At 44.8% G+C, this 19349-nt stretch overlaps 1 protein-coding gene across 2 annotated transcripts; it reads left to right on the top strand.

Annotated features, from left to right (window-relative positions):
- The first annotated feature begins 1841 nt into the window (after positions 1–1841).
- Positions 1842–19038, top strand: INTS14 (integrator complex subunit 14). Of its 2 annotated transcripts, none has more exons than XM_074964833.1 (12): positions 1842–1963; positions 4049–4308; positions 6709–6816; positions 8709–8864; positions 10266–10384; positions 11034–11176; positions 13892–13984; positions 15693–15837; positions 16097–16230; positions 16331–16449; positions 16835–16900; positions 18028–19038. In XM_074964833.1, the coding sequence occupies exons 2-12, from the start codon at positions 4087–4089 to the stop codon at positions 18277–18279; spliced, it is 1557 nt and encodes a 518-aa protein (XP_074820934.1). In that variant the 5' UTR covers positions 1842–1963; positions 4049–4086; the 3' UTR covers positions 18280–19038. The 2 variants fall into 2 exon arrangements, with proteins under 2 accessions (XP_074820934.1, XP_074820935.1); XM_074964834.1 differs by having other exon boundaries at positions 1909–1963; positions 4074–4308.
- Positions 19039–19349: the final 311 nt, after the last annotated feature.

Below are 19349 nucleotides of genomic sequence, written 5' to 3'. Positions count from 1 at the left end.
GCTTGAGCTATCCAGCCTGGTTTCATGATGGGGCTATAACAGACTCACTCTTTCTAGCTCCAGCACAATGAGGGATACATAATACACACTGACCAGTGGGTTACATTTACCCATCAGATAGCATATAGTCCCCATGATTTGTGACTCTTTGTGGGTCAGTAATAATAATACTCAGCTCTTATCTAGTGCTTTTCATCGGTAAATCTCCAAGCATTTTACAAAGCAGGTCAGTATCAATATCTCTATTTTATAGATGGGTAAACTGGGGCACGGGGGGGGGGGGGGTGAAGCCAAGACTAGAACTGGGTTTTTTGAGGTCCAGTCCAGTGTAGGTGCCTTTTGTATGCACCAGCCACAAGAGTTTGATCCTACCCTCCATTATCTGGGTGTAAATCATGATGTGACTTGGCAAATGATGCATTGTACACGTATGCACATACCCTGTAACCTCTTGGCCTAATCTGCAAAAGTGCTGAGCCCCTACACAGCCCGTTGACTTCAGTGAGCTCTGTTTGTGCTCTGCCGTTCTGAAAAAACAGGGCATGTTTCCAAGATGTGCAAAGTTGTTCAATATTAAATTGTAGAGCAGAAGGTATGTTTAGCTCCCTCTGCTGTGTGACAAGAGTTCTGCTGGACTGGCACCAGGACGGATAATGAAGAATTCACACATTACATCAACCACCAGGACAACCCATACCAGACAGTAAAGCAGACATATAGGGCCCCACTAAAGTCGAAATACAAGTTTTGCCAGTGGCTTCAACTGGAGCAGAGTAGGAGACAGTCCATAATATAAGTATGTAATGTGGCCAACCTCATGTGTTCATAATTTAAGTCAGGCTCCAAAAGACCATGAGATTTTAAAAACCTATAGATACACTTGGGGGCTTTCTATTTGCCTTCTGATTTCTGAGCCATGAAGATCTATTCAGGTCACATTTTCATGCTTTTCTCTGCTACCATGAGGGCTAGAAACTTGCTTTTTCAACTGAAAGCTGAGATGGTGCTGTGGGGGGAAGCTCAGTGGGAGAGGGGTGTTGCTGAGGAGGAGGTGGGAGGTGCTGTGTGGGGAGCTCAGTGAGGAGAGGTGGGGTTGCTGGGGGGGGGGGGAGCTAGGAGGGGCTGTGCAGGAGAGCTCAGTGGGGAGAAGTGGGGTTCTCATGTAATCACAAGACCCCACGAGCTAGGTGTGGCAGATTTGGCAATTTCCGGCAATTTCCAAGGCCAAATCATACTGAATTAATTTTAAAGACCTTAGGAGTTCATTGTATTAGAAATGCAAAGGTGTGTATATTATTGTGGGATTGTATGTAACATCTCTGTGGGGAGACATAACCAGTGTGAAAACTGGAAAGTGTGATGAGCTTCAAAGGACTATTTGAAACAATGCACCTCCAGCAGCCTACGTGTTGTCAAGCTTGTTGTAGGCATCGCAGAAAGGAGACGTTTAGGGAGGAATTTGAAGGAGGATAATCAGTTAAATTTTGCAGATGTTTACATGGAACTTCTCCCCACAGTACCCTCAACCTCTCCCGACTGAGCTCCCCCCACAGCACCTCCCAGCTCCCCCCCAGCAACCCCCCCTCCCCACTGAGCTCCCCCCCACAGCACCTCCCAGCTCCCCCCCAGCAACCCCCCTCTCCCCACTGAGCTGCCCCACACAGCACCTCCCAGCTCCCCCCCAGCAACCCCCCCCTCCCCATTGAGCTCCCCACACAGCACCTCCCAGCTCCCCCCCCCAGCAACCCCCCCTCCCCACTGAGCTGCCCCACACAGCACCTCCCAGCCCCCCCACTGAGCTGCCCCACACAGCACCTCCCAGCTCCCCCTGCCCGGGTCGCCCCTGCAGCGGGCCGCTCTGTGCCCGGCCCCTGAGTTCCGGCCTCCGCAGCGGGGGAAGGTTTCTGGGGCCGGACTCATGGCAGCGGCGGCGGGGCTGGGACTGCGGAGGCCTCGGGCCGGGGTGAGCGGAGCGGGCCAGGCCGGGCCGGGCCGGGCCGGGGGAGCGGGCGGCGGAACCGCGAACTGCGGCGGTGGGGCGGGGACCCCCAGACCCGGGACCCTGAGTCCGGGCCTCTGCCTGCCCCCCACAGGCCGGGGCCCCGGCCCGTCCCCCCCGAGTGCCCCGGCCCTCTGCGCCTCCCACAGCCCCGGGTCCTGCCCTCTGCGCCCGCTCGCCCCCCGCGGCCCTCTGCAGCCCGGGGACTTCGGACCCTGCCCCCTCGGTGCCCCAGAGCCCCGACCCCTTCCCCCTGGGACCCTAGACCCTGCCCCGCACCAGTCCTGAGACCCCTAAACTTGCCACAGCACCCCCACTAACTAAGGCCCCCCAAATCTCCCCTCCAGTGCTTCCTGATTCCTGAACCTGCCCTTCAGTTTCCCCCGCCTACTCCAAGACCCCCTCCAAACCTGTGCCCCCTGCCCCCAAACCTCCACACCAGCTCCCAAGACCCTGAACCTTGGCTTCCCCTGCCCCCAAACTGCTCCTCCCACCAGCTCCAAGATTCCCCCAAACCTGCCCCTTCAGCCACCAACCCCTATCAGCTCCCCCGGGATGCAAAATCCTGCCCCGCACTAGCTCTGAGATTCTCCCAAACTTGCCCCATCAGCGTCTATCAGTTCTCACAGCTCCTGGGACCCTCAGTCCTTCCCCACCCCACCCCACCCCACCGACCTGGGACATCTCCATAATCTGTCTCAGTCCCTGATCCCCTGCGGCTTCAGGATTTCTGAATCTTGTCCGCCTGTCCTGGGATACTGCCAAAATCTACCCTCCCTGGGTTCCCTCAAATCCGAACTTCTCTACTCTGGGACCTCTGCCCAAACCTGTCCCTTTCAGCCCTCCCTGCTCCCCCATCCCCCGAATTCTGTTTTCCCTCAGCCATCCCTACTATCCCAGCTCTGGGACTCCTTGAATCCTACCCCACACCTCAGTCCCAGAACCCTGAAATTCTGCCCTTCCTGCTGTTCCTGTCCTGCCTTCCCAAAGCTGTATCTTCCTTTCTAGCTAACCACCTTCCTCCTTGCGCACACACATTTATCTCCCTCCAAAAAGTCCAGATCCTTTCTTGCTATCCCAGTTCTGGGACCCTTTAAACACAAAGTTCCAGGACATCACAAATCGTTATGCCACCAGCACCACCCATTATCCCATTCCTGTTCTCAGCCTCAGCCCTATGCAACCCCTGCCCCTTGTCTATGCATGGAGTTATTCAGGAATATCTTGTCTGGAATAACTATTCCTGAATAACTCCGTGTGTGGACACTCTTATTCTATAACAGGAGTATCTTGTTCAGTTTAGCTAAATCCTGTGTGACCCATGCTGATTTTGGGGGGTAGCTGGTTGTTTCCTTTGGAAGGAGAAATTGTTAACGTAGTCAGGTGTGTCTTTGATGCAATCCTGCTTACTTACAAGAATGTACACAATGTCCTGTTTCCCTGAACACAGAAGGACTCAAACAGCAGGAGACGGTTTCTTTGCTCACAGTTCCAAGCATCTTACCAGCCATTGCTCTTCCCAAAAGCTCACTACAACTGCATTTCTCTGGGGTATCCTTGCTGCCTTCTTTGGGTGCTTATGTGGTGTTTCTGCTGCTGCTTCGCCTCCTCCTCCTCTCTCAGCTCTATCCAACAGTACTTAGCAGCCTGCTTTTACAAACCCCTTGGACCACGTAGCCCAGTTTGAATTCAAGATAAACTGGTGCAAGGCACTCATGTTCCAGAATAAGTGTGTCCACACATGGAGTTATTCACAAATAGCCAATGCACTTTAAATTCATACCTTTAATCCAAATTAATTTTAAAATATAGGCAAGCCCTTATTCCTGACCTCTAGCTACCCCTCTTATCCCAGCTAACCCTCTGTATTCCCTCATAACCCAGTCTTGGGGCACTTTACAGTTTTAAGCATGTAAAAGTCTTAATGTGTTGTCAGTGCTACAGCGTGATGTGGCCTCATATAGGGCCATTCAGTAGGATTGGACAGGGCATATGTTTCTCTTCAGTGCTTTGGGATAATCACTCTGTAGAGCTTTTCCCCCTTTGCAGTGAATCCCTCCTCTTGGTTACGCAGAGAAAGGATCATCATGCCGACTGTGGTGGTGATGGACGTGTCACTCTCCATGACCCGGCCTGTTTCTGTGGAAGGCTCTGAAGAGTATCAACGGAAACACCTGGCTGTCCATGGATTGACCATGTTGTTCGAGCACATGGCCACCAATTACAAACTTGAGTTTACAGCCTTGGTGGTCTTCTCTTCGCTTTGGGAACTGATGGTTCCCTTTACAAGAGATTACAACACGCTTCAGGTACACCTTATAAAGAACGTACTGTGATCAGCAAGTCACTACTCTTCAAAACATTGTGTGTGTTTCATAACTGCAGTGAAACCTTAGGCTTCCTATCCGAGGATCTCGTATCACTTTATGCACTGTTAATTAAGCCTCACAACAACCCTATGAAGTGGGTGTTATCCCTATTTTAAAATGTGGACACTGAGGCAGGGGAAAGTTGTGTTTTATAATCAGACAAGTCAGTGATAGTGTTGCCTGTAATGTCGTCTGAACATCCAAAAGTGTGCTGGGTAGTTTACCAAAACAAGTCAAGAGACACTTCCTGTCCTGAAGAGCTTACAGTGTAAATTCAGATGTCACCCAACAAGGTAGGGCTAATGAAGGCAAAGTTGGGTATGAAGAGAAGTTGTTCAGAGGGTTCCAGTAATGAGATCAGCAGGATACTTGAGGAGACATGTCCATACACTGATGGTTTTGTGACTTCCCTGTTTTGTGTGAGAATTTTGATGTGCTCTTCAGAGGTGACACAGCATAAGGGAGCTCCAGGAAGGGTTCTGAATAAAGTAAACCGGTTTAGAGAAGGCATTTTGTGCCTGCGGTAACATGGAAGCAGGAAGAGAGTGGGAAAAGTGACGAAGGATGTTTCAGGCCTGACATGATTGGCAGAGTGGAGGGAGGTGGGGAGAACATGGAAAGGAGATAAGATCTGAGAAGGAGCTCGGGGCTGAATGGTATATGATGTTGAAAGCCTTTGACCCTAATGGGAGTTGCGTCAATTTATCTGAGGGTGGAATTTGGTTATAAGTTGAAAATTGCAGAAGCTTCTCAGTGCTTTAAAAGAGACTGGACAAGGCACTCCAAGTTTCATCTTGGAGACTAACAAATTTATTTGGGCATAAGCTTTTGTGGGCTACAGCCCACTTCATCGGATGCATGCAGTGGAAAATACAGTAGGAAGATATATATGTACACAGAGAACATGAAAAAGCTTATGCCCAAATAAATGTGTTAGTCTTTAAGGTGCCACAAGTACTCCTCGGTTTTTTTGCTGATACAGACTAACACAGCTACCGCTCTGAAACCTGTCTCCAAGTTTCATGTTACTTGATTATGTTACATACGTTTTTTCTGGCACCTATTGGGAATCTGGGATTGCTTCTGCCAACATCTGAAGGCCCCTTCCCCCAGCTTAAGGGGAGGAGCTACCAGACCCAGATCTCATGTAAATACAGGGGATAACTAATGACAAACAGGGCCAGGAGCGAGGGTCACAGGGTCATAAGCAGGGAGCTGCGGGTGGAGGGATGTTACATATGTTGCTGAGAACAAATTCCCTTTGCTGTTTTCCATATTTTACCATAGGAATTCTAGCACATTTTCATTGCTGCTGTTTGGCCTTGTGGAAATCTTCCATCCAGGCCAAATGTCTAACCAAGTTGCTCTAGCTTGTACTTCTGTGTGTGTTTTGGAGCATCAGACACTTTATGTGGTGTTTTTCTGATCCCGTATAAACTTGTCCTTTTGAGGGAGGAAGTATAGTTTGATGTTAAAGACTGGATATGGATGTAAGAGGCTTGGATTCTGTTACTTCCCCTGCCACTGACTTCCTGCATGGTAGGCTCTTAGCCAAGCACTCTGTGGCTCAGTTTCCACATCTATAAACTGGGTATAAAATTACTGACCCACTTCACAGGCATGTTGTGAGGCTATATTACTTAAGGTCATATTGTGATACCAACAAATAGTACCCTTTAAAGCAGCAACTATGTTCCCATTGACTTCACTGGGTCTATTTGTGGCATAAAGTACTACTCAGTGTGAGTAAAGGAGCCTTTAATGGTTGTAAAGCATTTAGAGAGATTTGGATGGAAGGTGCTATAAAAAGGTAAATGATTATTATTTCACATGTATTCTGGGGGGTTGAAATATCAGAACAATGGGAGTAGACATTTTGTTTTACTTGAGGGAGTAACATAGTTCCAGGTTTTGACTGTACTGTTCTTAGTAGACTTGTAAAGGATTTTTTTAAAAATAGGTCTGTACCCTTTGTGGACCAGAATTCCTTCCTTCTCAGCTTTTACTTGCAGTTTGTGAGGTCAGAATTTCACTTGTTTCCCAGCCAATATGTGGCCTTTCAGGCTTTAATTTCTAATATAAAGGAAATCAGAAAAATACTTAACAAAACAAATCAAACTTCAGTTCTTTCAGGCCTGCTTTCTACATCCTACAAAAGGGCATAAACCCAATTTTTTAAAAACTTTGCAGATCATCCTTGGGAATACAATACTTCCCTAATAAAGGTATAGTGGGAAGGGAAGGTATTTATGAATTACTTCCTGTTTTTCAATAAGCTGCATGTGCTCCCTGATAACAATTGTCCACTCAGGCAGGATAATGTGTAATTTTTCTTTCCAGGAAGCCCTAAGTAACATGGATGATTATGACAAAACGTGCTTAGAATCTGCACTGGTTGGGGTTTGTAATGTTGTGCAACAGGAATGGGGTGCTGCGATTCCCTGCCAGGTAATGATTGGTTGCCGCCTTTGACTGTTCTCAGAATCCAGCTTGCAGTATTTGGTGAATTCTATAAATTGCAGATTATCAGTTGAATATATTTGGTTGGCCACTATGGCAACAAAATGCTTCAGCCCTTCCATAAAATAATCAGCAGCAACATTTGAGCTAATTTCTGCCGTCTCTGGCTCAGGTGCAGTGTTGTGGTAGAGAAAAAAATGTTTGAGGACCCCTTTCAACACTGATCCCCTTTCCCTCCTGAGGTACCTACATGTTACAAAATCGAACAGTTCCCTACCATTTCTGGAAGGCTTGGTTTATGCTCCTGCCTGCATTCCCCAGCTCCAGGGAGCACAGTCAGCAGGTAAGGGGCATGGCCAAACACAGAGCACCTGCTGGTGCTGGGCTCAGCAGTGTCCCCTACTCTGAAGCAGTAGTAAGGACTGCTGCTGAATGTGTTCTGTCTTTGATCCCCAAGCCCTGCTGAGCCACTGTGTCTGCATCTGCCGTGCTCAGCTAAAAGGACTCAGAACTTCCACTGGGCTGTTACAGCTTTGGGTCTGGTTTCCCCTCCCATGCAGTGCTCCTTCTTGGGGAAAAAGCCTGCATTTGGCCCTCATTGTTGGTTGGGCTATGATTTGCATTCACTGATTTTGCAGCTCAGTGGATTGGGACCGCCTGTAATACAGCCATAAAAGACCCCTTGAAAAAACAGAGGTCAGAACCAAACAGAAAGATGTAAAAATCAAGCGTATATCAGATCTTCAGTAGGGTGATCTCTTATTGCCACCATAGGCCATTGTGCTAGCACATCAGGTTGCTGGGGGATGAAAGGCCATGGGAAATGCGCAAACTCTTGTTAAGTAAGGCAGGTTATTTTCAAGCATCAGAGCAAATACAAGCACTAATGAGGCTATGAAAGTGACAGGTGTGTTGAGGAAAAGGGAGAAATAAAAAGTGTGCGTTCTCTCACCTGTTCAAACCTGGATTCTAAATCTGGATGGAAAGAATAAATGCTTAATTTCAGCTGGAGTTGGTATTCCTTACTTGCTAGCCAAAACTGTTGTTTCTTGGTGCACAGGAACACCACACCGCTGCCATGTTCCATCCCAGAAATGGCAGCATTTCAGTGGACTGCAAACAAATCCAATGATTTTATTTAACCTTGGAGTGCAATGTTGTGTAAATAACTTTTGGGATCCATTTGGATGAAAAATATCACATTAGTGCCGTAGTGCTGCTGCTGAAAAACCAGAAAGGGTTGAGACATGCTGTAATAGTTAGCTAAGTACTGAGGGACTGATGTACCTGACAGATATTTTCTTTTTTATGGCCCATATTGGCTTCAGTGGGAATTGGGTTGGCTCCTAAGTTCTGCCAAGTGATTATAATACCTTGCACTCTTGAGTATCTTTCCTCTGAGGCTCTTGAGTTGCACGGCAGTTGGAATTCCTTGTGGCAGTGTAGTTTCTACACTGAAAGGGGGTGTGACTTTTTAAAACTGAAAAACGTACTTTTAATTGTTACTCTGTGTTCATTAGTAGTAGGGTCTGATTATAGCTTATAAAAATAAATCCTAGCCATTATTTTCTTCATTAAATCTTAAAATATAGATGACTGTTTATTATGTAGAGCATTGTATTTGTAACGGTTAATTGCTTAAATATACAATTTACATGCAAACCTTACAGGAGTAATCCTTATGTAATTAATTCATTGCGAGTCAGGACTGCTCATGTGAGTAGGGATTTTCAGGACTAAGCCCTGTTGTCCCAATGGGACTACTGACAGAAGTAAAGCAAAGCACAGGTGTAAGTGTTTGCAGGATTGGGGCAGATGAAGAAATGTGTTTAGGTGAAAATGCTAATGTATCCTTTTTTGTGTGTTTGTGTGTGCACTAGGTTGTTCTAGTAACTGATGGCTGTTTAGGGATTGGCAGAGGCTCTCTGAGGCACTCCTTAGCTACTTGCAACCAACGAAATGAAAGCAACCGATTTCCACTGCCTTTCCCCTTCCCGTCCAAGTTATACATCATGTGCATGGCTAATCTAGAAGAGGTGACTCCTTTAACAAATTCTTGCTGGTTTTGTTACACTGAGTGATTATTGTTTTTACAGAATCACATATTCTCCCCAAGATTTATTCTAATAATCTGGTGGTAATGTGTTTGGTTTTAGTGATAATTGGGTCACATTCACCTGCAATATATGTAAGTTCATTGTACAAAGTTCACACCCTTGAGAGACGTAGATAAACTAACCTAAGCCCCGGTATATCACTGCTAGGTCAGTGGAAGACTTCTGCCATCAACCTAGCTACCGCCTTTCGGAGGGGTGGATTAACTACGGTGACAGGAAAGCCCTTCCATTGATGTAGCATGTGTCTTTGCAATGTCACTAGAGCAGCACAGCTATGCTGCTGTAGCCTCTGTAGCATAGACATAGCCTAAGTAATCCTCTGAGGAAAGGCACTGTAGAAATATAAAGTATTATGTTATCAAAGGCACTCGTGCGCGCTTGAAGACTGAGAATCTGTGAATTTATTTAGCTTAACAAGGAAAAGGTAAAGGGGTGATTTGATCACAGTTTATAAGAACCTAGGGTGGAAAACAAATATCTGATAATGGGTTCTTAATTCTAGCAGACAAAGGTATAACACGATCCAATGGCTGGAAGTTGAGGCTAGACAAATTCAGACTGGAAATAAGGTGTACATTTTTAATAGAGTAATTAACCACTGGAACAATTTACCAAGGATTGTGGTGGATTTTCCATCAAGGGCACTTTTTAAATCAAGATGTGCTGTTTCTCTAAAAGATCTGCTCTAGGAATTATTTTGGGGAAGTCCTAATAGTCTGCGTTATACAGGAGGTCAGACTAGATGATCCTTTTTGGCTTTGGAATCTATTAATATAAGAGCTGGAAGCTAGGTCTGACTTGGTAAAACAATGTATTACGAACCTCAGTGTGGGGACAACCTTCTGGGCTAATAATAAATGTTACATTAGGAGTAAATCTCTTGTGGGGAAGAAACATTGGCTTCCTTAAAAATTAGCGAGATAAGGTTGTCCTGATCTTTTTTTTATTGACTTAGAGCTTCTCTACACTTAAAACACGACTGCAGTGCTGCTGTAGTGCTTCAGTGGAGACACTATCTGTGCCAATGGGAGAGGTTCTCCCGTCAGCGTAGGTAATCCACCTCTCTTGAGAGGCAATAGCTAGGTTGACCTAACACTGCCTACGTGGGGACTTAGTTGATTTAACACCGCTCAGCGATGTGGATTTTTCACACCCCTGACCAAGTAGTTAAACCAACCTAATTTTCTAGTGTAGATCAGGCCTCAGACATTTACTCTCATGTGCATATATTTCCTTAAAAACAGTCTACTGCATCTTCTGTTCTTATGCTGTTTTTTTTTTAAAAAAAAAGGTATAATTTCTTTTTTTGTGTGTGTGCAGCTCCAGAGCTCAGATTCTTTAGATTGTCTGGAAAGACTTGTAGATTTGAATAATGGGGAGGGACAGATTTTTACCATCGATGGACCTCTTTGCTTGAAGAATGTACAGTCCATGTTTGGGTTAGTATTTTTGTAACTAACGTGACTCTGTGAAATTAACATCTGTAAAGAAAACGAAGCATAAAGCAAGACATTTGATTTGTTTTATTTTGATTCATAGGTTTCTTTTTCTTTCCTAGTCCAATATGTTGACGACTATTGATTGATCTTTGACTTTCATTGGTTAAGGCTGATATTTGTTTTGTTCACTCTCTAATTAAAAACAGTAGCATCAGTATCTACAGTGATATGGATGCTACCTTTGTCAGTGATTGGGCAACTTCTGTTGATTTTCCTTTTGTCAGTGATTGGGCAACTTGAAAGGTTGATTAGGTCATAGGCTTTTCAGGAGCTGCTATTAATTTGCCATAAATGTCATAATGTATCACATATGCTGTGTTGTTGTAGCCATGTTGGTCCCAGGATAGCAGAGAGACAAGATGGGGGAGGTAATATCTAATACCTAACAAAAGATATTACCTCCCCCACCTTGTCTGTAACGTATTGTAGCATTTTGTAATTTGACAATGCTGGAACTATTGAGTTAACTCAAGGTTTTTTAAAAAATCCATTTTGGGAGCTCAGTATAATGTACTTAAACAAGCTTGCAAAACTTATTTTCAACTGATTTGTATTACTTTTTCCCTAATAATAAATGATCATGTTCTAGAAAACTAATAGACCTGGCTTATACACCGTTCCATGCTGTTCTCAAATGTGGTCACTTAACATCTGATGTGCAAGTATTTCCCAGACCAGAACCTTTCATTATAGATGAGGAAATAGATCCCATCCCTAAAGCAATTAATACAGGTAACAAACGTTTGTTTGTTTTTTAAACTTGTCATGTTAACTTTTTCTTTTTCTGTTGACATTCCCTACCCTGCATAGTGCCTGTTCCCTCCACTTTCTCTCTGATCTGAAGAGAATGGAATACAGTCTCCAATAACATAGCAATGGCCAGCTACATCTGCCATCAGAGGGTGAGAGTCTCACCCTATTTTGGCCCCTGTATACCTGGCAGATGGGCCAGAGGGGCATAGAAGAGTTTTTAAAACCCCATCTGTGGCCATCTGAGAATCCCACATTGCAGGAAGTGTGGAAGACAGCTGTGGGCTATCTTCCATGGACTCCCTTGCAAGCCTGATGTAGAGGGCAGGAGGGGCAGGTTCGGACTAGGGCAGCAGTACATAATCCTGCTGAAATTCTGGTTGCCCATATACAGCCTCATGTAATCTAGGCACCACTCAGACTTAGCTAAGTGAGGACTGCTTTGGCCCATGGAACAGCCCAAAACTGGGCGGGTCCACAGGTGTCTTAAAGCCACCATAGCACCCCTGGGCTGTGGGTTCTGGCTGTGTCTCTTAGAAGTAGGCTGGCTGCTTCAGGATATGGAGACTTTCACTTCTAGGAAACTAATCTGAAATCAGTCCAGGTTGGAGGTGAGCAGAAGTCATTATCTTCTAAGGGGTGCTCAGTGGCAAATGAGCTGGTGGTGTCAGGGCAGTTCTTATTAGACTTACCTGCATCACAAACCCTCCCCGCTCCATCTCAGTTGGAACTAATTGGCACCTTTGTTGGCAGCCTCAGCAGAGAAACCAAGGGTTGAATCCTGTAGAGTCTGAACTACCCTCCAAAGGCTGATATTGAGACATTGGAACATGGAGGAAGCTTGCATTGCCCTTACTTATGTCTTCATTCTCCAAGAGTGTTAATTTGCCCCTCTCACCACCGCTTAATTCACTTTAAAAAACAATTGTGCAGAGTGCAACCTTCCTCATTCCATCCCAAAGACCAAACTTTCACCTGGGAAGAGGGGGTCCATTCTGTCACTGGTGCATGCACACAATGCGTAAATGAGCGAATGCACCTCAAGGAGAGAATACGCTCTGCAATATTTGCAGATATGACCTACCGAATGAAGGTTTATTTGTTATTAGTGCCTGATTTAAAGAATGTTGGAGTGCTATGCACTATGGAAATTGCAGGGCCCCCCACCTTCACTTAAATTTGCCCGACTGCGCCCCCATCATGACAGAATTGCGACCCCCGCATGCCAGATTGCAGTGCACTCACTTAAATCCAGTGGGCAGGGGCCCATGAGATGGGGGCCCTGTGCAAGTGCACAGATTATACATTGGTTAATCCAGACCTGCTTATTATGCCAAAGTAAACTTTCATCCTCAGCAGTGCGCTTGGCCTTGTGTGCTTTTGTTTTTGTTTTATGCTTTACAATTTGGCAGTAGAGTGCTTGGTAGGTAACTGTGTGGTAACTTGCTTTCCCAAACCTGCTCTGTGACATGTCTTAAACAATATCTGGCTCTATTGGATTCTTCATCAAAAAGTGTGCGGTTCTTTCCAAAAACTGATGGGTGCACAATTAAGGTTAAATTACTCTAATAAATGAAGTAGGAACTCTGAAATTAATGCCATCCAAGTTTCCTTGATTTTTCAGCTGCAAGAGAAATCCATCTGGAGTGGGGAACACAGTAATAACACTTTTTATTTGGCTCTATACTGAATTTGGACTAGTATACATCAAATTTTTAATTGAGTTAACTACTGGAAAATAGTGCAACTGAATGACGTTGGGGGCATGAAACTTATCCAAACAAGAGGACTTTTAATTGTATTTAATATATGTTGGTGGATCTCCTGTCCTTTGAGATAGGGGAATTGGGTATAAATGAGATTCCATTCTACATCCTTTAAAATACGCCTTTCAACGTCTTCAGTCAATTATTGAATGTCTTTGTGAGTTTAATTAAGCAGTATATTATTTAGCTATGGAAAACATCAATGTTATCAGCCTTTGGGACAGATTCTTTGCAACAGACCAGAGGGCTGTCAGGTTCTCTGGTTCTTGGCCTCAGCACAAGTTAGAATAGCCTCAGAGGCTCCTCTAACTTGTGACAGGTGGATATGGTCTCTGAAGGACCATGTGCAAGCTGGGCATAATCAGAGAGCATCATGCTTTGGCCACTCCCCTTCCTTGCCCTCTGCACAGGAGCTCTGGCAATAGAGGTGTTGGTGGCGGCTATCCTGGCTTTATATCTGCTAGGGACTCTCCACACTGGGGCTATCCCGGGGTGGGGCATTTGTGACACCTGAGCAGTGCAAAGGAGTGGATCAGGGCAGATAGCTTGCCCCTTTGTTCTTAAAGATGACTCGTTATTTCTCTGCTATGGGCAAAGTGTTAGGTACCAATGAACAAAAGCATGGTGTATAACAACATATTTCATAGATAACTTCCATTAGACACACCAGGTTCTGTCTGTTGTAGCTGCTTTTCAACTGCTCATCTTAAAGTTACTCATTATTGTATAGTAAATATTTGTATTACAATGGCACCTAGCGGCCCCGATCAAGATTGGGGCCCCGTTGTGCAAAGTGCTGTAGTTATATATGGTCTGTGCTTCAAAAAGCTCACAGTCTAAGGAAGAGTATTCCTATTTTGATGTTAAACTTAATATGAATAAATCCTCAGCTGTTTCCAGGGCTGACTTGTGACTGTTTGTTTCTTTGCAGATCTAGAAATAGTTGGTTTTATAGATATAGCTGATATTTCTAGCCCTCCTGTATTATCTAGACACTTGGTACTGCCCATTGCACTCAACAAAGGTGAGCCATTTTTGTTTCTAGTAGTGAACATTGCACTGTTTGGAATTGACAAGGTTTTCAAGGTTGCTGGTGGTGAATTAGAGCCAGACATTCCAAAGTTCTCTTAAAGGACAAGTGTCATGCCATTTGGAGAACACTTTTTTGATGATCCCATTAAAATTAAAAACTTAAACACGAGCTCTTTACCTTTCCTAAAAAGAGTATTCTTAACAGTGCATCTGTATATAAAACAGCATCGTTAATAAGAGGGACAGTGTCTCTTTAGTGACATCATAAATAGAACTTTTTGAACTTAGAGATAAAAATAATTCTAGGCCAGGAATCAAGCTGAATATTTAATGCATCTTTTTATCTGCTTGTAATGATTGGGTTTTTTTAAATGGTCTTCAGAACAAAGCTTGTATGCAGTGTTGTTGTAGCCGTGTCGGTCCCAGGATATTAGAGAGACAAGGTAGGTGAGGTAATATTTTATTGAACCAACTTCTGTTGGTGAGAGAGACAAGCTTGTGTCCAATAAAAGATATTACCTCACCCACCTTGTGGGGGGGGGGGGGGTGGTAATTGAGAGCTTGGTATTTGTGCTTTGATTTATCCATTGTTATTCAGGAATACTAGCTACTGCTCACTTGTGTTAACATTTGTATCTGTGCCCTGGAGGCTGGTGTAAGTAGTGAGGAAGGTTGGGTAAATCTCAGGCTTTGCTTTGTCTGTACTTGCTGTGTGCTTGTGGTTACATTCAGAAGGGCTTCTGTTGCCCTTTCAGTGTGGTTCCTAGTTACGCCTCCTCAAGTGGAGCAGGGAGGAAATATGAGGTTTTTCTTGGGAAAATTTGAAAGGACCAAATATGTGGTTAGTGGGTTTTGGCTCTGTGTATTCGCCCTCTTTTGTGCCAAACCTTTCCTCCCTGTGGGAACTTCATGCTGATGGCTGAAGAACAGCTGTTTTTCAGCTCCTAAAACTCAGTAAGTTGCTCATGACAAAAAAAAATCATATGAAGGGAGGGGTTAAGGGTTCCCTTAAAAGGGGTCACTTGCAACCAGCACTGTGTTGGAACCTTGTATTTTAGTCTGGTTTTCCCAAAGGTGAGGTTTCACTTGGACTGAGGCCAGAGCAGGGCAGACGTGGGGGTTGTGACTCCTCAGGGGGGTCGCAAGCTGTCAGCTCTGTGGGGCTGACAGCCCCACGCCCCTGTTAAATTAAATTAAACTGCCCGTTTTTAAGGGGGGAGGGTCACACTCAGAGGCTCGCTGTGTGAAAGAGGTCACCAGTACAAAAAATTTGAAAACCACTGCACTAGAACAGCGTGCCATGCTGTGCCTCTTTAGCCACACCACCCACATGCCCGGGCGTCCCACGTGGAAGCTGTTCGCGCCACTGCTATGCTGGAGTCTTAATGCAAAGGCTCAAGCTTGTCAGACAGGAGGCTGACGTTGCCCAGAAACAACAGCATTGAAATACCTCACGTCTTCAAAGTGCCAACAGCCTGGGAAGCTTTGCGGAACTGGAGCCTGTGCTGTGTGTAAGGAAGGTTGCTCTGTTGAACTGCCCTGTAGGGTGGTTTGCTTTGGGTTGACAAGGAGGTGGCTGTTGCTGGGTGACTTGCCGGGCAGAGGTTGTAAGGTGTTGAGCATGACAGAAAACAAAGCAGCGCTAGTGAGTGTGAATCTCCCTCTTGTTTTTGTTCTTTTTTTTTTTTTTTTTTGCACAGAAGGTGATGAGGTGGGTCCGGGGATCACTGATGACACTGAGGATGAGAATTCAGCTAATCAAATTGCTGGCAAAATACCCAACTTCTGTGTACTGCTGCATGGGAGCCTTAAAGTGGAAGGCATGGTGGCCATTGTTCAGTTCGGGTACGGAGGTGCATTTCTCTTTGAAAAGTCCCTTTTGGGGGTGATGCTTTGGGACCAGTCATCTATGAAATACTGCACGCCGAGCCGTGAGCCCCAGGTGGCTTGACAAGCATGTTTAGTAGTGTTGTGACTCTGCACTGACGGTGTAAATAATTTGCAAATAATGAAAGCCAGAGCCCCAAGGTAGCGAGGGTGGGAGGTGAATTTTAGGGATGAGGTATGGGCGGTTTTGACCTTAGCAATCTGCTCATTTCTTTAGGCCTGAATGGCATGGAATGCTGTACTCCCAAGCTGATAGTAAGAAGAAATCAAACCTCATGATGTCTCTCTTTGAACCTGGTCCTGAGCCCCTGCCTTGGCTAGGGAAAATGGCACAGCTTGGGCCTATTTCAGGTAGTAACCAAACTGATTTTAAAGTCTCTCGCGCATTTGATGTTTTCTATGTTAATGCCCTTGTCATGTCTTCTTCTTAAAAAGCTTTATTTTCTTTCAGATGCTAAAGAAAATCCTTATGGTGAAGATGACAATAAAAGCCCTTTCCCCTTACAGCCCAAAAACAAGCGCAGTTATGCGCAGAATGTCACTGTGTGGATCAAACCAAGCGGCCTCCAGGTAGCAACTCAGTACTTAGCCTTGCTGCTCTTGCACAGTTCAGTATCAATGCTTTGAAAGGGTCGTCTCACTTGGGCAGTAGAAGAAGGGTCTCTATACTTGTCACTTCCATCTAGTGTAATTTTTTTTCTTTAATTCCTATTAAAGCTTCCTGTTTGAAGTGTCATAATTAAAACACATTGGCACATAGTTTGTTGAATGAAAGCTTTGCCTGGCATCTGGTTTAGTGTGTAAACCATTTGTATGGTAGCTTGTATGAGCTGCATAAACAGTGACTGATCACTGAGCCTGCGGGAATGATCAAGTGATTATTTATCAGTATAATTGGGGATTCTTTCTTTCTTGCAGCCTCCCCCAAAAGTTATGGTATTTTTTTTCCCTCCAGACAGATGTACAGAAGATCTTGAGAAATGCAAGAAAACTCCCTGAAAAAACTCAGACATTCTACAAAGTGAGTAACATGTTATGGGTTTGCATGTAACATGTGACTGTACCGATACAAGCCTGATCCGTAGAGCGCATTGACTGATGAGGTTAATAATTCTCTGTGTGTTCCGGCCAAAGAGCTTGTAGTGTTTTGCAAACGTTAATTCTCAACAGCCCTAGTGAGGAAGGTAGATACTTGACCTATTGCACAGCTTGGTAAAGCTATAGCCTGGAATCCCCTGATCTAAGCTCCTCTCACAGGACAGCATATAGGGTTCAATTGTGGGAGACCTAGGTCTGAGAGTGAGTGACCCTTTGCGATCCCGTGTATCCCAGAGGTGTTGTACACATCTCCATGGGGAAGGGCAGAAACGGTGTGCACTTCAAATACCCCTTGCCAGCTGGACTCTGGAATGAACTGGAGAGCAGCAGGAGACCCAATCTTATCCTGCCTCCTAGGCAGAAATCAAGGGCTGCTTTTGCAGCAGATATTACTAATACTGAGGGATCAAAGGGCATCACAGAAGGAAATGAGAGCACAGGTAGAGAGCAGCCTATACGTGGGTAACAAAGTCAACTATCACTGTGTGTTCCACCTATGATGCAGAGGGCAAGAAATCCAATAAGCCAGATACAGTTAGCTACATTGTACCACTCTAAAACCAGACTATGACCATAATTCTTCCCTCAAGCCTAGCAGTGACACAAACCCCAAGAGACACCCCAACCAGGGTTCTGGTATGTGCACTATAAACACACACAAAACTGTGGTCCCTGTCCTAAGAGTTTACAATCTAAGAAAATCACGTTCTATAAATTCTGCTGGACAACGTGGCTGAAATAGAGCAGATAACAAAGCGCACCCTTCTGCAAGCTGGAGGGCTATCCACCTGGGGCCCTGGAGCCGGGGGTGAGAGCTGCTGAGGCACACTGGGAGGGTGTTGTGGGAAAGCTAACACCTTAAGGTGCTATATCTGCTGTCTCCAATCTCGCACCAGCACTAGAATTCACTCTTATGCTGATAGCACTTAGGAAGCTTGCTGGAGGGCCCCCTTCCTCCCATCTCTCTCCTGAGTGAACAAATTTGCAATGAATAAAATATCCTTTCAGAAGAATCAAGATAACTTTAAATGGGGCTTTTCTCCCTTCCAGGAACTCAACCGTTTACGCAAGGCAGCCTTGGCTTTTGGGTTTTTGGACCTTTTAAAAGGAGTGGCGGATATGCTGGAAAGGGAGTGTACGCTGCTGCCTGATACAGCTCATCCCGATGCAGCATTTCAGCTTACACACGCTGCTCAGCAACTCAAAGCAGCAAGTAATGGGACCTCTGAATATGCCGCCTATGACCATAACATCACTCCACTGCAGACAGACTTCTCCAGTAGCAGCACTGAAAGAATATGAGATGCACTTTTTAGAACATTACTTTTAAGTCTCAAATGCTCCAAATTTTCCTGTTTCATTTGTTTTCTAGGACTGACTCAAATATTGTTTGAAGAACTTTCTCAGGCAAACAGGGCTCTAAAACAATCTAGTTTCTAAAGCTGGGATTAATTCGTATAGCTCTTAGTGGATTCAGAGTTTTACCTGGAAATTGTATTTTTAAATGCCTCATGAAAGTCTCACAAGAATAAAGGAGGTTATATAGTATGATTATTAAGGTGTGTGAGGGGAGATGAGGAAAATGCTGCCGTATGCAATGGACTGGAGCCAGTGGTTTACAACTGTTCCCCCTGCCCCCCCCCCTTTTTCTCCCCCGAGAACCAGTCATCAAGTAACCCCACACATAACCCATAACAATTAGATTGGTGCACAAAAGCACTCCAGTGAGAGGCAGGTGTTATCTATTAGGGCCTGGCTTTCAAAAATGTCAGCTATGCAGTTGCATGCACTTGACTTGCCCAGTCAAAGACTGAGTGTATGCATACTGCATGTGGTTCGATGTATCGCTGGCAATTTTTGGGTGCTGTCACTAATTGCACTCCTTACTTTAAAGATTTAAGGCCTGCCTTTCAAAATGTAAAGTTACTAAAGTTTCAGGTATCTCATGTGCCTCAAGACATTCATATTTGAGAAAGTAACTTACATTCTAGCAAGAGAAAAGTTCACTTTTAAACAAAATTGTAAGATATCATATTAACCAATAAAGAGTAACTTTTTATGGAAGCTTTCAGTGGTTTTGATTCCAGTTTCAAAAGAACAGATATGCGTGTTCAGCATTACAGAGGCTTAGACCTTGATCATGTCTTTCCATCATGAAGATCAGGTAACAAATTGCTCTCTTGTTCGCTTGCATAAGAGGCTGTACAAATAGCAAAATGAAAGACTTTGCTTGTAAATCTTTATTAATAGAAATACACATTCAGCTGCCTTTGGAAGGACAACCAAACTCAGTGGAAGATCCATGGCAAATCACACTAAATATGGGTTGCAGTGCCTGCCCCATACCTTCACCACCATGTATTTCATAAACG

Source organism: Natator depressus, chromosome 10 (genome assembly GCF_965152275.1).
Source record: "Natator depressus isolate rNatDep1 chromosome 10, rNatDep2.hap1, whole genome shotgun sequence".
Lineage (NCBI taxonomy): Eukaryota > Metazoa > Chordata > Testudines > Cheloniidae > Natator > Natator depressus.
The sequence above is the reverse complement of the archived record's forward strand: the minus strand, read 5'-3'. Positions and strand labels throughout refer to the sequence as shown.